Source organism: Schistocerca americana, chromosome 2 (assembly GCF_021461395.2).
Source record: "Schistocerca americana isolate TAMUIC-IGC-003095 chromosome 2, iqSchAmer2.1, whole genome shotgun sequence".
Taxonomy (NCBI): Eukaryota; Metazoa; Arthropoda; class Insecta; order Orthoptera; family Acrididae; genus Schistocerca; species Schistocerca americana.
The window spans coordinates 798,041,220-798,063,551 of record NC_060120.1 but is presented as its reverse complement, the minus strand read 5'-3'; the positions used below and the strand labels follow the sequence as shown (position 1 = coordinate 798,063,551).

Genomic DNA, 22,332 nt, shown 5'->3' with positions numbered 1-22,332 from the left:
ACCTATAAACTTTTCCAGAGGTCCAACAAAAATTCCAATCTCTGCTTAAGGCCTTACACCCTTCCCACATCATCTCCCCTGAATAGTTTTCCCTCCTCATCCCTATGACAACCCACACACCAACCTTCTACATGCTCCCCAAAGCCACAAATCCAACAATCCTGGATGCCCCATGGTGGCAGTTTATTGTACATTGTGATGATGTCATCTTCTTTTATTTCTTCATTTGTTGTCCTCGGTATCAGAAAAAATAGGGGGTGGAAGTGTAAATAATGTAGCCAACAGGTGCACATTTACGTTTCACAGTTGTTTACTTTCACTTTTCACAACCCGCATATACACATTTAAAATGGCCAGTGCACTATTGTTTAGCTTTCGATAAGACTCATTAATAGTTTTCTGGCAAACATCCACAAACTGCTACATTAGTTTCCTACTGAACATCTATGAGCAGTAAAAACCTAACCACAAAGTTCACAGTTCTTGAAGAATAGAAAGGTACGTATGGAGCAGACACAGTCATTGTTTTAACACATGGCCTAATTGTATAACACTTATTTCATAGTTAAGTTGAAGCATTGTTGTTATTCTAACTCACACAGGGTTTCTCGTCTTAAACTCAGCCATGGACTGACTGTGTCTGGGTCAAAAATTGTGCCCTTATATGTCCTCACAATAATAGGTGCTGAAACTACACATTGTTCAAAGTTAAATTTACAGAACTTACAGTTAAAACTTAATTCATTAAATTAACTGAATACTTTGAAAAAATTGATTCTTTTTTCAGTTTCTCCTACTACAAGGATTAAGCCAAATTATTTGTTTAAATCATGGAAATACCATATATACAAGTTACACAAACAATACTTTTGACAAAACTGTTAATTACTTTGCTTTGCTTTGCTTTGCTTTGTTAATTACATTGCTTTGCTAACATGTTTCCAACTAGAACCAAATAGATCCTTTAAGAATAGTAGCATTTCATCTTCCAAGTGTTTACAATTATTACAGGGTTTATATTTGTTTATATGTCAACAATAAAATTTAAGATACGAAACAATTGTATCCAGGGATGGCATATCTGCAGTACCAAGAACACCCTTGCTCAGTATGCTGAAGGTCTCACCAATGCCTTCAAGGACAGGCACTATCCTCAAGACATAGCCTGCAAAATGCTCTCCCATGCCATTTCCCCTCACAACCGCAGTCCTCCCACCACCCCCAAAAACCAGCCACAAAGGAGTGTCTCCCTTGTCATCCAGTACCACCCTGGACTGGAAAAACTGAACCACATCCTTCGCCAGGGCTTTGATTACCAATCATCTTGCTTTACCCTGAAATAAGGAACTTTCTGTCTGAGATACTTCTCACCCCTCCTAAAGAGGTGTTCAAATGCCTACCCAACCTCCACAATATCTAGTCCATCCCCATGCCACTCCCAATCCCAACCCCTCCCCAAAAGAATCATATGCCTGTGGAAAGCCCAGGTGTAAGACCTGCCCAATCCACTGACCCAGCACTTCTCATTCCAGTCCTGTCACATTTTTATCCTACCCCATCAGAGGCCTGACCAACTGTGAAAGCAGCCATAACATTTATCAGTTCTGCTGCAATCATTGCACAGCCTTTCATATTGTATGACTACCAACCATCTGTCCACCAAGATGAACAGCCACCACTGAACTGTGGCTGAGAACAAAGTAGACCACCCTGTGGCATAAAATGTGGTTGAACATAACATGCTTGACTTCAGTGGCTGCTTAACTACCTGGATCCTCCCCTCAACCACAAGCTTTTCTGAACTGCGCAGATGGAAGTTATCCTTAGAAAACAATCTCCATTCCTGTAGGTATCCTGGCCTCAACCTTTGGTAAGATACTGTCCCTACACCCTCCACCCAACTTTTTCCACCCCCTCTGCCTCATCATCTCCTCAGAAATCTTGTCTCTTACCCTATTTGCTTGCTCCCCTGTCTGCCAACCCAGCCACCCATCTTTTCCCACTCCTCTCCTTTTATCCCCACCTCTCTACCCCACAACCTCCTCATGCTGCACCTGTTGGTATTCTAGTCCTTGCAGACTCTGCCAGACAGTGTTTGTCTCTCTCGCCACCCATACGCTACTACCCCTTCCCCTTCCTTGCCGCTCCCAGATTGCTGCTTGCATTCCACATGATAGTTGCATTCTGGCCTGAGACACTAGAGATGGTAGTCATGTGTGTATGGGGTATACTTGCTTGTGTGTATGAATGGTGTGTGTTTCTGATTTGCCCTCCCAGATTGTTGCTTGCATTCCACCTGATAGTTATATTCTGGCCTGGGATGCTAGAGTTGACTGTCATGTGTGTCTGAGGTGCACTTGCTTGTGTGTACAAATGGTGTGTGTTTCTGTTTTGCTGATGAAGACTGTGGCCAAAAGCTTTGAGTAAGTGTCTTTTAATTGTGCCTGTCTGCAACTTAACATGTCACCTTTACAGTAAGTAGCAATCAATCTTTTCCCACATTGCTGATATTCCTACCTGAGGTTTCCATTGTTTGATCATACTAAATATAATGTGTTTTGACTAGATCATGTGGTGTAACACCTAAATTGCATACTTTTGTAATACAAAAAGATGACTTCATAATACTCCAAATATGAAATGTAAACGTACAACAGAGGCAAAGACAATGGTGGACAAAGTTCCATACAGAGAGGAAAGTTTTCAGTTTCTCAAAAATATGATATTTGTACCAAAACAAAATTATTTATCATAATACCTAAAGATTTTGAGTAAAAACACACACAGGCCAGTTTGAGAATATTTTTCCAAACAAGTGACTTGCCATTTGATGCCCCTCTCCTTTCTTTTCCTTTGTACATTCTCACCCATGTTGGTTTTTGCTATTAATTGTGATACATACTGTATACAAATCTTGCCTTGCCTTTCAGCTTTGCACCGAAGCAGCTGCCACTAATTGTGATACACCCTGTGTAGAAATCTTACAATTGTGGCACCTCTAGTGCTCTTCTCAGTTTGGCCCCCAAGCAGTGGCTTGTGTCACTTGGACCTCAAACAGGCCCTGCGTAATACAAAAATATAATTACTTATCTCTTACTGCCAATGAAAATGCAATTTTTGCAACAAAATTAAATAGTCTGATTTATTTATCAGAGTTCAGTAGAGTCCCATTAATCCGAAGTAATTGGGACTGAACCTTGTTCGGATTACCGATTTGTTCAGATTAGCCAGAATTATGGTGATAAGTTTCTAGAATGAACTATACCAAGCAGATAAGTAGGAACACAATGGTAACAAATGGGAACAAGTGTGTGAACAATGACTCACTTTCACTCCCTGCCCTTAGTGTTGAGCATTGTGGATACTTTTATAGTGTCTGAGGTCGGTGTGCTGACAGTTGGCTCGCAAAGCACTTGGTTATGCTAGTTCTTGATTGCTGATACATTTAACAGTTGTATTGTATTCATTCAGGTGTAGTGGTGTATACATTTTTGTCATGAGTCAAATGAAACATACAATGTTAACTCTCAAAGAAAAACTGAATGCTTTGAAGCAGATAGACAATGGCGAGAATGTATCTAAATTGGCAATGGAACTGGGTGTTGGTAAAGCAACCATTTGTGATTGGAAGAAGAACCGAGTGAAGCTTGAACAGTCCTGTGCAACATCTCCAGGTAAAACATTCGAAATTCAGCAGACTTTGAAACAGTCCCAGTATGATAAAGTGGATGAAGGCCTTTTCCTTTGGTTTATGCAGGAAAGAAATGGAAACTCCTTTGAGTGGAGAACTTTTTCAGGAGAAGGCTGCTTACCTGAAAGAATTAATGAATGGTGATGAGTCTTTTAGAGCAAGTACGGGATGGTTGGACAGATTCAAAAAATGTCATGGAATTCGTTAGCTAACAATTACTGGATAGGAGCTTTCTTCTGATCATGATGCAGTGAAGGAATACTTGGGTGAGTTTGAAAAAATGATAAGAGAGTGAAAGTATTCTCCCCAAAAAATTTATAACGCTGATGAGACTGGACTTAATTTGATGGCATAAAAAGCCTGGCATCAATGCTCCTGGTTTTAAAATGTGCAAAAATTGTGTGGCTTTATTAGCATGCAGCAATGCTGCTGGTAATTACAAGCTGCCTTTAATGCTGATCAGCAAATCTGCTAGGCCCAGAGCTTTTAAAAACTGCAACATGACATCCCTGCCTCTATATTATCACAACCAGAAGAATGCATGGATGGATGGTAAGCTGTTCAAAGAATAGTTTCATGACCAGTTTGTTCCCTCCATTTGAAGGTTTACTAAGGAAAGTCATTTGTCTCCCCAACCAATCCTTTCGATTGATAACGTGCCATGTCACCCCAGCACTAAGGAATTATGTGATGGAGAAATTGTGGCGAAGTTTTTGCCGCCGAATGTTACACCACTTCTACAGCTGATGGACAAGGGCGTATTGCAAACATTAAAACTGACTTACAGAAAACAATTTTTAAGAATGCTGATCCAAGATGATCGCATTCCTTTAGTGGACAAAATAAAAATACCAACGTGAAGGATGTTGTTTATTGGGCCACTGAAGCATGACAGAATATTTCAGAAAATACTCTGAGAACATTGTGGAGAAAATTGTGGAGAAAACTGTGGACATCTATCGAATTTCAGGACAACCTAGTTGAAAATGAAGACGAAAATCTATGACAAATAAAACAGACAATCTCTGGATGTGAAGACATTAGTGTAGGAGGTGTAAATGAGTGGATGGCAGTGAATGGGGCATGTGTAGAGGAGAACCTTACTGACACTGATTTAGTTGCTGCTGTGACTCAAGACTAGGAAGAAGTGGACTCCTGTGATGGAGGTGACAATAAACTTGAAAGCGACAAAGGTGAGCTGGTGCCACACGTTGATGCAGCAGACGCCCTTGACCTTCCACTTCACTATTTGGAACAACAGCCCACTGCTACACCCTCTGATTTGATGTTTATGAGATGATAGCGCAACTATACATCTTATAACAGACTGTCTTTATTACGCCAAAAATCAATGACTGAGTTTTTGTTATCTAAAAAGTAGGTATAAAATATCTGCTGTATTTAAGTAAGTTTGACAGCTTTTCTTTCATTGTTATGCATTGTTTAAACCTAATGTTTTCTTGCCAATTTTTCTAATAAATGTTTACTGTACTGTGTAAATTAAAATAATGTGTATGTACAGCAGTTTACCACCCAGTTTTCCATACTTAGACTAACATTTTTCATGTTCAGATTAACCAAACGATCGGATTACTGGGGTTCAGATCAGCAGGACTCTGCTGTATGTAAAGATTTGAAGTACAAAAAATGTGTCATTACTGTTTTAACTTCATTGTTCTACAAGATTTTTTAAAAAAATATTCATGGCTTGCATATTGGCACTATTGATATAACTTGCAGTTAAGCAGGACTTGTTTGTGAGTTTAGTTCAATTTTTGTACCTTTATCTGTTCCACATCTCGGAAAATTATCCATATTGATGGAATCTATGGAACATGATGAATGACTCAACGTAAGTTGAGTTTCTCGAGAAGTGATTCTGTAGCTTACTAGCAATTGAAAACTTGGAGAAAATATCATTTTTTTATTACAGTGTTTAAAGTACAGAACCACTTATCTTTCAGAGGTTTCTTTAAGGATCTTGGAATTTTTACACTAACATTCCAGTACATTTACCCATTAATATTTTTTGTTACATATAATGAAAACCCCCATGCTACAAAACATAAGAATAACATGGTAGAATCAGGTTTCCAAATCTCTCTCCTATCATTATGGTATATGACCTATCTGAAATCTTCTGATGTGTCCCAGTCTCTTCCCTGTGTACAACCTTCTTTCATGAGACTTAATTCAAGTGATTATAATCATTAAATTGTGTTCAGATGAAACTTTTATCTGGTGGCTTACTCTTTCCCTGTGTTTCCTCAGTCCATGCTCTCCTTCTATTTTTCCTTCTCTATCTTTCCCTAAATTATTGGATGTAAGATCTGCCTGTTATGTAAGCAACTGTATTTTTTAGATAAACTCAAAGATGTTTCAGCACCTTTGTGCCCGCATCAGTATGTTTTGTTTATTCAGTTCTATAAAACGTAAAAAATTATTATAATGAAATTAGGCCCCAAAACAGTTTTTGTTTGTTGTCATTTGCTCTATTTTTTCCACATTACTTGGTTACATAGGACCCTTTATACATTATTGGGTATTGGTAGCTTGTCATCCACAATTAAATGGCGTTACTCTGAGTTTGGCTTGTGAGTTGACAAATCACTTTATCTATAAATGTAATTTTGTTTCATACAAAGGTGCTGAATATGTTTGGGTTTATGTATATGTATAAATAGTTGTTTGAGTAACAGGTGGGCCTGATGTCGAGCAATTCTGTGTGCAACATGGCTACTGGAAGAGCTGTAAAGACAAATGATGAATAATTCCTTTTCTTACTATTTAATTAAAGCCCTCCATCACATTCCAATTGACAGATTTCTTTTATCTCATCATGCATTATTATTTGTACCTCTTCATCAGCTACTGAGACAGTGGCCATATATATTTGTACTATTGTAGTGGGCTTTGGCTTTTTATCTATCTTAGATATGACAATGTCTTCACTTTCCCTTTCACAGTAGTTCATTCACAGTCCTATGTTCTTATTCATGAATAGTCCTACTTATGCATTACCCATATCTGATTATACACTGAAACCACTGTACTCAATGGACCAGAAGTTCTGTTCTTCCTGGCACTGCACTACAATAATTGTCACTACATCTAACTTCAACTTATCCCATTCCCTTTTTAGATTCTATAATGTATCTAACTGATCAAGAATCTAACAATCCATGACCTGACCCATAGAACATCAGAATTTTTCCTAATGACAAGATCCTCCCACAGTTTCGAATCGGGGAGTGTTTTACTTCTGGAACATTTTACTCAAGAAGATGTCGTCACCATTGATCCATATAGGTAAACTGCATGTCTCTGGGAATACAACAGCTGTAATTTTCCCTTTCTTCCAGCAGTTCACACTACAACTTAACAAAGTCATGTTGATTAATGTTATTAGGACAGGTAAGTCAGTCATCAGATGATTGCCCTGCATCTACTGGAAGAGCTGCTGCCTCTCTTAAGGAACCATATGTTAGTTTGGTCTTCATGTGTCACTGAGTCATGTTAAGTTACCCCACTATGGCAAGGTCCATGGTTCATGAATGGACTAACCCAAGAATCAAAGCAGATATTCTGGTATTAAGCCATGAATTTTATTTAGGCATAGAGTTACTTGAGTTATATTATTAGCCTGGTGCAGGAAAGGCGTGAAGATAAATTTGAAAATGGTGCAGACCAGTTGCTATAAATCATATCTCTTTAAATTCAACAACTGAATAAGTTCTTACTGAATTATTATATGCTGAAAATGTTGATACTTTGGTTTTAAATATTTTCTTCAATCATCTTGAGCAGGAACTACATGACACTTGATTATACAGATGCTAACCTCAGTTTTTGTTTACCCTCTTATCTAATGTAGGAAGATCTTTCAGGAGAACTTTACATTATCCTATGATATAAGTGACTGACATAAAAATGTGTAATTCAATGAATATTTTAAGATTACATAACAATGATGGGAAAACTATGTCACTTTTGAGAGATATGGTAGTCCCATACACAACTGCAGATACAAACATCAAAAAAAGTTTTGCATCACCTCGGTTCTGAGAGTTCCAGAACCTGTACAGAAAATTTGAATAGAGATTAACATAAACATCGTTTCTGCCCTTTTTATTGCTCATGAAAACCACACATTGCATGTTGTACCACCATACAGTGAGAACTTCAGAGGTGGTGGTCAAGATTGCTGTACACATCGGTAACTCTAATACCCAGTAGCACAGTTTCTTCCATTGATGCAAGCCTGTATTCATTGTGGCATACTGTCCACAAGTTCATCAAGGCACTGTTGGTCCAGATTGTCCCACTCCTCAATAGTGATTCATCACAGCTCATCAAAATGGTTGGTGGGTCATGTCGTCCATAAACAGCCCCTTTCAATCTATCCCAGGCATGTTTATATTGTTCATGTATGGAGAACATGATGGCCACTGTAGTTGAGCGATGTCGTTATCCTGAAGGAAGTCATTCACAATATGTGCATGATGGGGGTGTGAATCATTGGCCATGAAGACAAATGCCTCGCCAATCTGCTGCCAATATGGTTGCACTATTGGTCGGAGGGAGGCATTTACTTATCATACAGCCATTATTGCGCCTTCCATGACCACCAGCTGCGTACATTGGCCCCACATAATGCCACCCCAAAAAATGCAGGAAACCTCCACGTTGCTGCACTCGCTGGACAACACTGTAATCAAGGTGTTCAGCCTAACCGGGTTGCTTCCAAGCACATCTCTGACAATTGTCTGGTTGAAGGCATATGCGACACTCATCAGTGAAGAGAACGTGATGCCAATTCTGAGCAAGTCCATTCACCATGTTCTTGTGTCCATCTGTACCACACTGCATTGTGTCATGGTTGTAAATATGGGCCTCACCATGGATGTCGGGAGTGAAGTTGCACATCATGCAGTCTATTATGCACAGTTTGAATCATAACACGATGTCCTGTGACTGCACGAAAAGCATTATTCAACATGGTGGCATTGCTGTCAGGTTCCTCTGAGCCATAATCCATAGATAGCTGTCATCCAATGCAGTAGTGGCCCTTGGGCAGCCTGAGTGAGGCATGTCACTGACAGTTCTTGTCTCTCTGTATCTCCTCTGTGTCCAAACAACTTTGCTTTGGTTCACTCCGAGAAGCCTGGACACTTCCCTTGTTTAGAGCCCTTCCTGGCATAAAGTAACAATGTGGACATGATCAAACTGTGGTATTGACCATCTAGGCATGGTTGAACTACAGACAACATGAGCCGTGTACCTCCTTCCTGGTGGAATGACTGGAACTGATCAGCTGTTGGAACCCCTCCATCTAATAGGTGCTGCTCATGCATGGTTGTTTACATATTCAGCAGGTTTAGTGACATCTCTGAACAATCAAAGGGACTGTGTCTGTGATACAATATCCACAGTCAACATCTAGCTTCAGGAGTTCTGGGAACTGGGATGAATGCAAAACATCTTCTAATGTGAGTAGGTAGAAGTGAGACACTTTTTTATACAATCATTTCTTCTTACACAGGCTATATCATTGGTATTTTGGAGTATATATTTAATAGACCGTGAACTGGTATTTCCTAAAATTTTGGATCAGTGTTTTTCTGTTTGGTTAAACCATGGCCTCCATACAGTTAGCAGTGTGAGTGTATTTACTGAAATGTTTATAACATCTAACTGGTATACTATTTCACGGCGGAAGGCTGTTTGGGGAATCACAGCAAGTCAAGTTGCTTATGCTATATGGTAAGTGCTACATGAAAACTTCTGTTTCTTAATAACAAACATTTTTAGTAATCATTTATGATTTTTAGTTACTAGATTCTGATCATGCTACAATTTTAATTACTCTGTTATTTAATAATATTTTGATAGCTCAACTGCATAGAAATTTAACATAACGGTAATATTAATATTTTGGAGCAGCCACAAGTTTTATACAACATTCCATTATTGACTTGTTTCACTCATCACATGCAAGCATCTTCAGAACTGTGGGAAATTACAGCATGTTACACCAGCATAAAATGAAATACAGCCTCAGATTCAACTCACAACCCAGTAACTCACATTTAATAGCCAACAGCCACACATTAAATATATCTGAACATGTACATTTCTGACATTAGACATTAACTGGAGTAGGCTGACTGTGTTACACCTATTGTAAGCTCTATAATCAGGTAAATTCAAACAGTGGCGGCTCGTTAATATGCATTTTGGGTGTTCACAAATTTTTAGTGTCAGATAAATGTGAGAGTGTGAAATTAACAGCATCTGCTTATAACATTAATGCTTATCAGTATATTTAAACTGCAGCCACTGCCACCCACAATAATAACAATAACAATAAAATAATAATAATAATAATATGCACAACTTGTCTCAAAAAAGAAAAAACTGTTTTTGTGGAATTTTGTTATTTTGCACATAATGAATACAGTTTATGGCAACAACAAAATAATGTTTTAAGTTTAAGCTACTCTCCGTTCCACATTTTTGCAAAAGTGGGAGTTTACGCAATTTTTTATTTTTTCAGACAAATGTACACAATCCTCAGCATACATATTATTTAATGAATTACCTTCCAGGCCAAAAATCAAACATTAATTCTTACATTTCAACAAATTATGCTTATTATATGCCCCCGCAGGGGGCTCCCATCTGGGGAGTGTGTGGTTGGCAACCACACGGGCCCTTAGCTAAGCCTGGCATTATTTCCACTTACTTGTGTCAGTCTTCTCCTGTTTCCTTTCCTATCCGGCCTCCCTTGGCCAACTCTTGGTTTCTTCGACCCCAAAGGTATTAGGTTTCCGAGGCCCAACGGTGTCTTTCACTTTCCTCTCTAGTATCTATTATCTACCCTTCGACCCAATGGCAAAGCGAGCAGAAGAAGGATCTTATATCCCAGGTTTTCAACGATTGTGGAGGCGGGAGAGGTCATGCCATACGAACTGGCTGTGAAGGCACCGCTCAGCCATCATTGAGCTTGTGGCAGTTCGTTGCAGTTCTGGTACCTGAAGTCACATGTCACATACATATGTGCCGTGATGAATTGTTCCAGAATCATAGTGTGTGGGTCACATCCTCACAAGCTGTAATCCACCTTAAACAAATTCACACAAATGGCAGTTTCTCCAGTCATTTTCTCTAAAGACCAATGGCGATGGGATAAGGACGATTGTAGCAGGCTCTAAGTGAGGCTGGAAGCTACTAGTCTGGACCTGCACATTGGCGGCAGGTGTGTGATGATCACCTTCCTGAGAACCCGTGTGACTACTCAGGAATCTGGTCCTGCATCTGCGACTGAGCAGACCTATTTAGGATGACCGCTGCCCATCCTGAATGGGGAAGGCCCTAGAAAATGTGGGGTAAACATTGGAAGTCACACTTGAACCGGGCTGGGATTCCGCACCCAGTATGTCACTCCTTATACTGTGGACGTAAACAAAAGAAGAATGAAATGGTTATGACAATAGGGACATGGAATGTCAGGACCCTCCTGGACGTGAACAATTACAGGCCACAGAGAAGAACCGCTCTTATCACCCAAGAACTAGCCCGGCTAGGTATAGACATAGCTGCCTTGAGTGAGACAAGACTCTCAGGTGAGGGACACATTAGTGAGGTACGTTCAGGGTACACCATCTTCTGGAAGGGAAAGGATGCAGGAGAACCATGCATCCATGGTGCAGGATTTGCCATAAAAACGAAAATAGTGAAAGATCTTCGACTTACACCTGTCTCAATTAATGAAAGACTGATGGCTCTTAGAGTACCCATTGGTTCAGACAGTTTCATCACCTTCATCTCTACATATGCTCCTACTTTAGACAGTGATGAAGACACAAAGAATCAGTTCTACCACCAATTGAACAGTACTCTCTCTAAGATACCCATTCAAGATAAATTAATTTTACTTGGTGATTTCAAGGCCAGAGTGGGAAGGGACAACCGTTTTTGGAGAGACGTCATGGGTAAACAAGGGGTTGGAAACTGTAATGCAGGTGGCTTGCGGAGTATGGATGTAGATGTAGATGTAGATGTGCTGAGCATGAGCTTTTCATCTCCAATACCCAATTCCACTTGCCTAACTATTGTAAGACCACATGGATGCACCCACGCTCCAAACATTGGCATCTTATAGCCTACGTTATTACTCGACAGCGTGACAAGAAAGACATTCTCATCACAAAAGCAGTACTAAACATCGATGAGTGCTGGACTGACCATAGACTTTTAGTCAGCCGTTTGAGAGTACCAAAGTATCGCAAGCCACGATCCCACTTTTCAAACCCACCACGCAGAAAATTCAATATAAGCAACCTGAACAACAAAAACGTTTACTCACACTTCCATGACATACTGTCTGAACAACTTAACAAAGCTCCAGCAACCACAGATGACGTCGAACAAGAATGGACCACATTAAAGAACATCATCAAAGAAACTGCTGAGAATGTTGGTTTTAGTGCACGGAAAAGAAGTGACTGGTTTGATGACAACCATGGAGAAATCCAAACCATCATCAATGTGAAGCGGGATGCTTATGTGTCCCTTGCTCAAGATCCGTTCTGCCCTGAAAAGAAAGCACGCTTTCAAGAACTCAAGCAGAAATGTCAAAGTGAAATACAAGCAATCAAGAACAAATGGTGGCAACAGAAAGCCACAGAACTCCAAAATCTTTCCGATGCAAGGAACCTGCGTGGCTTCTACGCTGGTATTAAAGAGCTGTATGGACCTATCCGCTCCTCATCAGGCACACTGAAAGCTGCTGTCAACTCCACCATTCTTACTGAAAGTCAGGACATCTTAAATCGTTGGAAAGAGCACTTCAGCTCACTATTAAACCGCCCTTCTACTGCCGCTGGAGATTTTCTCAAAAATGTCCCACAGCACCCTCCACAACCCTGGATGGCTGATCCTCCAACTTTTCAAGAATTCTGCAAGGCACTCAAGAGTGTGAAACCTGGGAAGGCTCCTGGACCTGACAGCATCCCGATGGAGCTTATAGAGGGTGGCGGCTTGCCTCTAAAAACTAGACTCTTCTCACTCATTCTATTAAGGTGGTGGTAGGAGGGTGCATAGGGCAAGTCTTGAAGCAGGGATGGTCACACGGGTAGGAGCCATTGGGTAGGGAGATGGGTGCAGAAGGAGCATAGTGTCTGACAAGAATATTGCAGAGATTGGGAGGGTGATGAAAAGCTATTCTAGGTGTGGTTGGAAAAATTTCAAACAGAATGGATCTCATTTCAGGGCATGATTTTAGAAATCATGGCACTGTTGACATAGCTGATTAACACATTCCAGACCAGGATAATACTGAGTCACCAATGGAGTGCTGTGAAGTTGTTTTGTGGAGGGATCAAAAATATCTCGATTGGAAGTGATGGCCTGGAAAATCTGCATTTAACTAGACTGGGGGTGTAATTATATGCAGTGAAGGCAGAGGTAAGAATGGTGGTGTATTGCTGTAAGGAGTCTGCATCCGAATAAATATGTTTGCCTCAGATGGCAAGGCTGTATGGGAGGGAATGTTTGACATGGAGAGGATGGCAACTGTCAAAATGTAAATATTGTTGTTTGTTGGTAGGTTTAATGTAGATGGATGTGTGTAACTGGCCTTTGGTGAGGACAAGATCAACATCAAGGGAAGTGGCATGGGATTCGGATTAGGACATGTGAAATTTAATTGGGAGAGGGTATTCCGAGATTCCAGAAATCTTAGCAGGTCGGCCTCACCATGAGACCATATGATAAAGATGTCATCAATGTATCTCAACCAAACCAGAGACTGAACACAGATGGATCCCAGGAAAGCCCCTTCCAAGCAACCCATGAAATGGTTGGCGCAGGAAGGAGCCATTCTAGTTCCCATGGTCATACCCTTGATCTGTTTGTATGTCTGCTCCTCAAGGGTGAAGTAATTGTTGGTAAGTATAAAGTTGATTAAGGTGAGTAGGAAGGATGTCATAGGTTTGGAATCAGGTGGGTGCTGACTGAGGAAATGTTCAGCAGCAGACGAGTCATATACATTGGGGATGTTGGTACAGAGGGATATGGCATCAATGGAGGCAAGCAATGTGTGTGTTGGGAGTGGGACAGTCACAGATTTCAGACAACCTAGGAAATGCTTGGTATCTTTGGGAGTTCTTGTACTATGGGTTGCAGGTGTTGATCAACTAAGGCAGATATACATTTGGTGGGTGACTTGAAGCCAGCAAGTATGGTATGGTCAGGATGATTGGATTTGTGGAGCTTAGGAAGAAGCTAAAAGGTGGGGGTGCGTGGTTTGGTTGGGGTGAGAAGTTCAATGGATTAAGGTGTTAGTCCTTGTGAGGGCCCTGAGGTTTTAAGGAGGGACTGCAAGTCAGTTTGAATCACAGGGATGCAATCTTGATGGCAGATGCTGTATGTGGAGGTGTCAGACAACTGACGTAGGCCTTCACTAACATACTCCTTTTTGGTCAAGTTCTACAGTGATAGATCCTTTGTCTGCTGGGAGGATAATGATGGAGTCATCAGCTTTTAGGGAGTTCTGCAGAGGACAGGTTAGAGTCATGTTGTAGGGACGTGAGGAAGGGTTGTGAGTCAATGCTGGACGTGAGGAATTCTCGAAAGGCTTGTAAGGGATGATTCTGAGGTAGTGGTGGTGGATCAAGTTGAGATCGTGGTGTGAACTGTTCAATGCAGCGTTTAATGTCAGGCTTGAAAGGTTTTGGGGTTTGGTTGCACAGTGATATTTCCAATGGATATTACATTTGAAGGAAAGGAGGTCCTTCACCAAAGTAGTATGATCAAATGCAGGTTTAGGGCTGGAAGTGAGGCCCTTAGATAATATAGATAATTCAGGATGGGAGAGTGCTTTAGATGAGATGTTGAGGACACTGTGCAGTTGTGACTTTTTTGGTATTATGGGTTATTCTTGGTCTGGGAGCCAGTGGTGAAGGCTGTGGAATGTTAAGAAGGTTGGCCAAACTCGGTTTGTAGGAGAGGAGTGGTGGTTGATGGTGTGGCTGTTTAGGGAGCTGCAGAAGTACAGGAAGGGAAATAACACCATACAGGTAGTTTAGGAGAAGTTGGCATGTTGTTGCAGTTTGAAGTTGGCTTGGCAGATGATATGATTCTAGGAAACATGAGGGTCAAATAACTACAGGATTTTGTAGGAGAGATGTCTGGTAGAGTGGAAAATTGCTGATGAGGCATATAGGTCACAGATTATCCAGGTAAGAGCAAGAGATTGCTATATTGGAAACTGTAGAAGATCTTGGCATAGGATAGGATTGCATCCAGAAATGGGGACTTTCAGTGATAGGACTTTTGGAGTAACTCCAAGGGACAAGCGGGTTTCAAGAAACAGAATGTGGGACCATAGAATGAAGGCTATGATGGCAGGTGTAGTCATCACTTAACAATTCTGCACTGAGATGCCGTGGTCCATGCATAAAACTCTCCCCTGATGTTTCACCTGCAATGAGAGCGCGAGTGAGTGCCGTATACATAATCCATCCAGAGGGTGCCACCGTCAATCATGTGACGTTGGCTGTGCTATAATCTCTGATATTGCCAACTTGCTCATTTGAAATTAATTGATTGTCACGCTGTTGCTGTAATGTTAACATCCATATCTTATCCAGCTTAATGCCTTCATCTTTTCTATTAAAATTATTGCAGTGTTTGGCAATCTCAATAGCCTCTCTGTACATTCATGCACAACAATGCAATGTCTTTGCTATGATGGTTGTCTCACTAAACTTTATTTCATGATCACCTTCCTGAAACACATAATCCACTACAGCCGATTTATCAATATGTCTGAGGCAGCAGTTCCTTTTATGTTCACCTAGACGGGTGTTGATGCTTCTTTTTGTTGTGCCTATATAGACCTTTCCACAACTGCACGGAATTTTATAGACACCTGGTGTAGCTAGAGGATGTCGTTTATCTTTTATGGATCTTAAACATTCTTTTATTTTCATGGTATGGACCACAGCATCTCAGCCCGGAAGTGTTAAGTGATGACAACACCTGCCGTGAAAGCCTTCATTCTATGATCAAACACCTCTACGGGGAGGATATGTCAGCATCGGTTCAACGGTTCAAGAGCATGCACAAGAAGAAGTCACAACAACTGTGTTCGCTCACCTTCCTGTTATGCTGCAGGGACACGTCAACTGTTCCAAAATTTCTGCAAGTGAAGAGGATGTTCTGTTCAGCACAAGCTCATCGAATTTACAGCCATATGGAAACAGCAGTGTTACGAGAGAGGATTCACCTGGTGCGGCGAGCACTGGCAGAAGCCAATAGTAAGCTATTTCAGCTTCATATTATCATTAGTAATACCATGCAGTATGATGATTGGAATAAGATTGACAACCTTACATTTGGAACTATGGAATTAAGCGCAGAAATATCAGTGATTAGACAAAAGAGGAAGTTTGATAGCTTACAGAAGAACACATCAGGAGGCACAAGAGAGGATAATTCTCAGACAGTTATTAACGTGTCAGACAAAGTCTTGACTGCAGATGAAGTTTCAGTACGGAAGATATTGTGGCTAATGTTGAGGCAGGTATCCATCAGGTGTCACTTCAGTCCACTGATGTTATAAGAATGGAAACAGCTAGAATTTTGCACACATGTAAGCTACCTAACAGTAATCTATCACAGGCACAAAGGAAGGCACTGAGGGACATCAATGCAGATGAAAACATCATCGTGCTTTCTGCAGATAAGGGCAATGCTACTGTCATAATGAAGAGTAAAGATTATCAGGAAAAAAATCATGGACATTGTGGATCCCAACAATTACAAACAACTTCAGAAGGATCCGACATCGAAGATTTTGAAAATGACCCATCAATTGGTGAAAGCGTCTTCCCTCTCTTCACTCAACAAGAAGCAACTCTTTAAATCAGAAGCTTACTCGCCCAGACTCTATGGGTTATCCAAGGTCCATAAACCACTGATATCTTTGAGACCTATAGTTAGCGCAATAGGGTCTCCCACTCATGAATTAGCTGGACACCTTGCCTCACTGCTGAAATCTCATGTTAGTGGAACTGACAGTCATGTAAAATTCATAACATTTCATTGATATTATTAAGGAAATTAGTGTGAGCACTAATAATATCCTGGTCAGTTTTAATGTGGTGTCGTTTTCCATGATCCCAGTGAATGAAGCGATCACATGTATAGCGGGCATTGTTCCTAGTGATATTTTTGCATTATTCAGACATTGCCTTACAACTTATTTTTGGTATAATAATGTTTTTTTATGAACAGATTGATGGGGTGGCTATGGGAAGTCCTCTCAGTCCAGTTGTGGCTACCTTGTTCATGGAGAACTTTGAACAATGTGCACTGCAAACAGCTAGAAAAAGACCAGAGAGATGGTATCGTTATGTAGACAATACATTTGTTATATGGACCCATGGGGAAAAGGAACTGGATGCCTTCCTGTTACATCTGAATAGTATTAATCCAAGAATTCAATTCACTATGGAAAAGGAAATCGGTGGTCATCTGAACTTCTTAGATGTGTCTGTAATCAAATGAGAGGACAGATCATTGGGTCATAAGGTTTTCAGAAAAGACACACACACACACTGATCATTATCTGCAGAAAGATTCTAACCACCAACCAAGACATAAAAGAGGGGTGATTAAAACATTAGTAGACAGGGCACACAAAATATGTGAACTAGCTCACTTAGATGGTGAGATTGAACACCATAGAGCGACCTTCAAGAAGAATGGGTATTCCAACAGAGAGATGGATCATGCACTACACCCTAGACTGACAACCAGGACAGACGAGGATTGACACCAACCCAAGGGGAAAGTGTTCTTACCACTGGCTTTGGCAGGAATAGTGCCCTCCACCACACACTGCTTGGTGGCTAGCGGAGTGTATATGTAGATGTAGATATAAATGACAGTACAATAAAAAAAATATTGTTTATGAGAAACATCATATTTATTTCAAGAATTTTGGTGCTCTTGTACTCTTAACATCCAGCAATAACTGCAGCAGTTTGAGAAACAAAGTCTGTTCCATAAATATTTTCAAGTGTGAAAAAATAGCAAGATGGGAAAATATGGACACTAGTAAATTGTAGTTCCCAAGCAAACTGTACCTTACCAATCAGTATAATAATAAAGAAGCAGTTTAACATCACAAGACCTAGATCATCTTTAACAGAACCCAGCATCATTTGCATTCATGCCAAACAGCTGCTGATCTTAAAGGACATGCCATAAACATAAGTTTGAAAAATCATCCTTGTGAAGTTCCCCACTTCTTCTGGCTACTCTTGAGGTTCGGTACATGGCTAGTCAAAATATATTTCAAATATGCTTATCAGAGTATCTGTTTCAAACAAACACAGATTAGAGACAGCTAAGCTCTGCTGACAAGCTCTCTGGACCTGAGATAGCTCTATCCCTAAGAACAAGAGTTCATAGTACACCACTGTGTAGGGATACTTGATGACAGCTTGTAGCTCATAGATATATATATATATATATATATATATACGTCAGTGTGTGTTGTTTCCTGGAACACACTGTGACCCAAGGAGCCATTTTCTTTTCTACGAAACATGACATCTAGATAGGGGTCTTCATTTTTCTCTACTTCCATGGTGAAGCAGAACGTTGTGTGGAGGGAGTTAAGATATTTAAAAAAAATGAAGGAAGCATTGCTGCTGATCTTAAAGCAGATGCCATCAACATAAGGTACAAAAACAGAAAAACCATCTTTGTGGAGTTTTCCATGTCTTCTGGCTGCTCTTGAGGTTTAGTGCATGCTGGTCAAAATGCAATTTGAATATGCTTATCAGTATATCCATTTAAACAAAACAAAAAAACAGAGTCCAGATGGTTAAGCTCTGCTGATAACCTCTCTGGATCTGAGACAGTTCTAGCCTATGAACAAGATTCTATAATACATCACTGCATTGGGGTGTTGATGACCCTTGTAGCTCATAGATATAGGTTGGTGTGTGTTGGTTTATGAAACACACTGTGATCCAAGGAGTCATCTTCTTTCATAAGAACCATGTCATCAAGAAATGGGTCTCCATTTTTCTCCACTTCCATAGTGAAGAAGATTGTTGTACAGAGGGAGTTTTAAGATATTCCAAAAATGAAGGAAGCATTACTGTTCCTTGTAGCCTTAATACAAAAATATTTCCTGCTTATCTCTGAAAGCATTTAGGTTTCAAAACTGCTGACTGAAGTACTTTGTCCTCGGAGTTTTCGACATAAAGTTTACCTACTCTGGTAGACAGTGATCTACACACAGGAAAACCATCAGTTTACTCAAAATATTGACTGTCAAATACAAAATAAGTCAAATTAAGCACATGTATGAAAAGATGTAAGATGTCTCCTTTCAGCTTAGTCCCTATGAGCAGACCAAGTGAGGTAGCACAGTGTTTGGCACACTGGACTTCTTTTCGGGTGGATGACAGTTCAAACCCACATCTGGTCACCCTGATCTAGGTTTTCCATGATTTCCCTAAATCACTTCAAGCAAATGCCGAGATGGTTCCTTTGAAAGGGCACACCCAATTTCCTTCCTTGTCCCTCCCTAATCTGAGTTTATGATCCATCTCTAATGACCTTGTTGTCAACAGGAAATTAAACACTAATCTCCTCCTCCTCCTATGAGTTGTACTGAATCCACCAGCGGCACTTGTGTGAATAAAGACACAACACTGAAACTTGGTAATGTATTTGTGGTTTGAGATGAAGGTTCTTCAGTTGCCATGTAAAAGCTTCTGAATTTTGAGTATGGTGTTCATATTTCCTTACCAAAAGGCTGAAAAGAGAAGCCAAATGTTTTGCTGGATTGTGTATTGGGGCTCCCATACTCCTTATAAATGGATGAAGTGGAAGGTCTTCTTTATGTTTCTTTGGCAGGCCATAAAAGTCACAGTGGAACTGGAACTTGTACTCTGAAGCTTTTTTTTTCAGATGCGCAGGAAACTGACTGAATCTAAGGACAGTGCATGTCTTTTACTGTACTCCACCCAATGAATCCTTCTGGAGTTAATGATACACTGACAAGGAAATGGTCCAATAAGAAATGTTGAAAGCTACCCTGAAATTTTATACACAGGAAGAAGACAACGAAAGAAGTGCACTGACAAAATTTTAGCTGCTAAGAGGCACTGCAAGTATTTTTTAAAAAAATTTGAAGTTACACATTTTTTTTGCTCAAAGAACAGCTTCTAGCAGCATTTGTACAGCTCTGCCCACCTAGCACGCAACTCGGCAAATCATTCACACAGCACTGCTTGAGCAGAATTATCCAAAGTTCACAGACACCAATTTTAAGCACCTAAAGTCTGACTTACAATGGAGTGAATGGAAGTGAATACATTCAAATGAACATCTGCAGAAAATTCACGACTATTCACTTGTATATGGGTACATTCATTTATGCTAGAGGAAAAGGGAGAGAACACGAGGTAGCAAATGTTGCCTATGAAGGATACAACTCTATCTGGTTAGAGCCACAGTGTGAAACTTTGCTATTCAGTGAGGATTTTTTTGCATGGCAAGTGCACTGTTCTTGATGGAGCATGCAAAATGGCACAGGGGAGGAAGAATTTAAGTGTCTCAACTTGTATGGAAACATGACATGTGTGGAGATCATGCACTTTACACAGAATTGCATCTAAATCTCTCCTTAGCACTGGTCCAAAATTTTCCTTGTATGTCGGCTGCCATTTTTCCATGGCTTCTCATTACCAATGAGGGGAAATTTATAAACAGAAGATTAATTACCCACATAGGGCATCATCTCAAGAGGTGACACATTACGCATGTAAGGCCTAATGGTCATAATCTCTTTTAGACAAAAATGGTCCAGTGGCAAAGAGTGCTTTTCATGATCCAGAGAGCATGGGTTCAAATACCATTCAGACCACAACTTTTTCACTCTGATTTTTAACCAAGCATTCATTCTCACAGATGTTGGAGTGGCTATGAAAGACATGAAATTTGGATTCCACGTTAAAATACAGGTATACATTTTCCAATTATGTAACTGGGGAAGGTTATGGATGTGTAAGTGGCTGCAGTGGCATCCAGTTGAAAGACCTGCAAGAGGCCTACCGGGTACACCAGACACAATTCTCTTTTGCTCATGTTTGTTAGTTTGTTTTCTCTGGTGAAAACCTGGCTTAAATTATACACTTTTTTTTAGTAACTTGATATCCCCCCCCCCATGAACCATGGACCTTGCTGTTGGTGGGGAGGCTTGCGTGCCTCAGTGATACAGATAGCTGTACCACAGGTGCAACCACCATGGAGGGTTTCTGTTGAGAGGCCGACAAAGAGGGGCAGCAGCCTTTTCAGTAGTTGCAGGGGCAACAGTCTGGATGACAGACTGATCTGACCTTGTAACACTAACCAAAACGGCCTTGCTGTGCTGGTACTGCGAACGGTGAAAGCAAGGGGAAACTACAGCCATAATTTTTCCCAGGGCGTGCAGCTTTACTGTATGGTTAAATGATGATGGCGTCCTCTTGGGTAAAATATTCCGGAGGTAAAATAGTCCCCCATTCAGATCTCTGGGCAGGGACTACTCAGAGGATGTCATTATCAGGAGAAAGGAAACTGGTGTTCTACGGATCGGAGTATGGAAAGTCAGATACCTTAATTGGACAGGTAGGTTAGAAAATTTAAAAAGGGAAATGGATAGGTTAAAGTTAGATATAGTGGGTGGCAGGAGGAACAAGACTTTTAGTCAGGTGAATAAAGGGTTATAAACACAAAATCAAATAGGGGTAATGCAGGAGTAGGTTTAATAATGAATAGGAAAATAGGAGTGCAGGTAAGCTACTACAAACAGCATAGTGAACGCATTATTGTGGCCAAGGAAGACACGAAGCCCACACCTACTACAGTAGTACAAGCTTATATGACAACTAGCTCTGCAGATGATGAAGAAATTGATGAAATGTATAATGAGATAAAAGAAATTATTCAGATAGTGAAGGGAGATGAAAATTTAATTGTCGTTGGTGACTGGAATTCGACAGTAGGAAAAGGAAGAGCAGGAAACGTAGTAGGTGAATATGGATTGGGGCTAAGAAATGAAAGAGGAAGCCGCCTGGTAGAATTTTGCACAGAGCATGACTTAATCATAGCTAATACTTGGTTCAAGAATCCTGAAAGAAAGTTGTATACATGGAAGAACCCTGGAGATACTAGAAGGTTTCAGGTAGATTACATAATGATAAAACAGAGATTTAGGAACCAGGTTTTAAATTTTAGGACATTTCTAGGGGCAGATGTGGACTCTGGCCACAATCTATTGGTTATGAACTGTAGATTAAAACTGGTGAAACTGCAAAAAGGTGTGAATTTAAGGAGATGGGACCTAGATAAACTGACTAAACCAGAGGTTGTACAGAGTTTCAAGGAGAGCATAAGGGAATGATGACAGGAATGGGGAAATAAATACAGTAGAAGAAGAATGGGTAGCTCTGAGGGATGAAGTAGTGAAGGCAGCAGAGGATCAAGTAGGTAAAAGACGAGGACTAGTAGAAATCCTTGGGTAGCAGGAGATATATTGAATTTAATTTATGAAAGGAGAAAATATAAAA

The 22,332-nt window shown here is 40.4% G+C and overlaps 1 protein-coding gene across 1 annotated transcript in view; it reads left to right on the top strand.

Moving 5' to 3' along the window:
- LOC124594443 (androgen-dependent TFPI-regulating protein-like) overlaps positions 1-22,332 on the top strand; it is a 90,743-nt gene that overhangs the window by 51,016 nt on the left and 17,395 nt on the right. Inside the window, exon 4 of the mRNA XM_047132818.1 lies at positions 9,234-9,454. Coding sequence (XP_046988774.1) covers positions 9,234-9,454 — 221 coding nt within the window. The remainder of the gene's footprint in view (positions 1-9,233; positions 9,455-22,332) is intronic.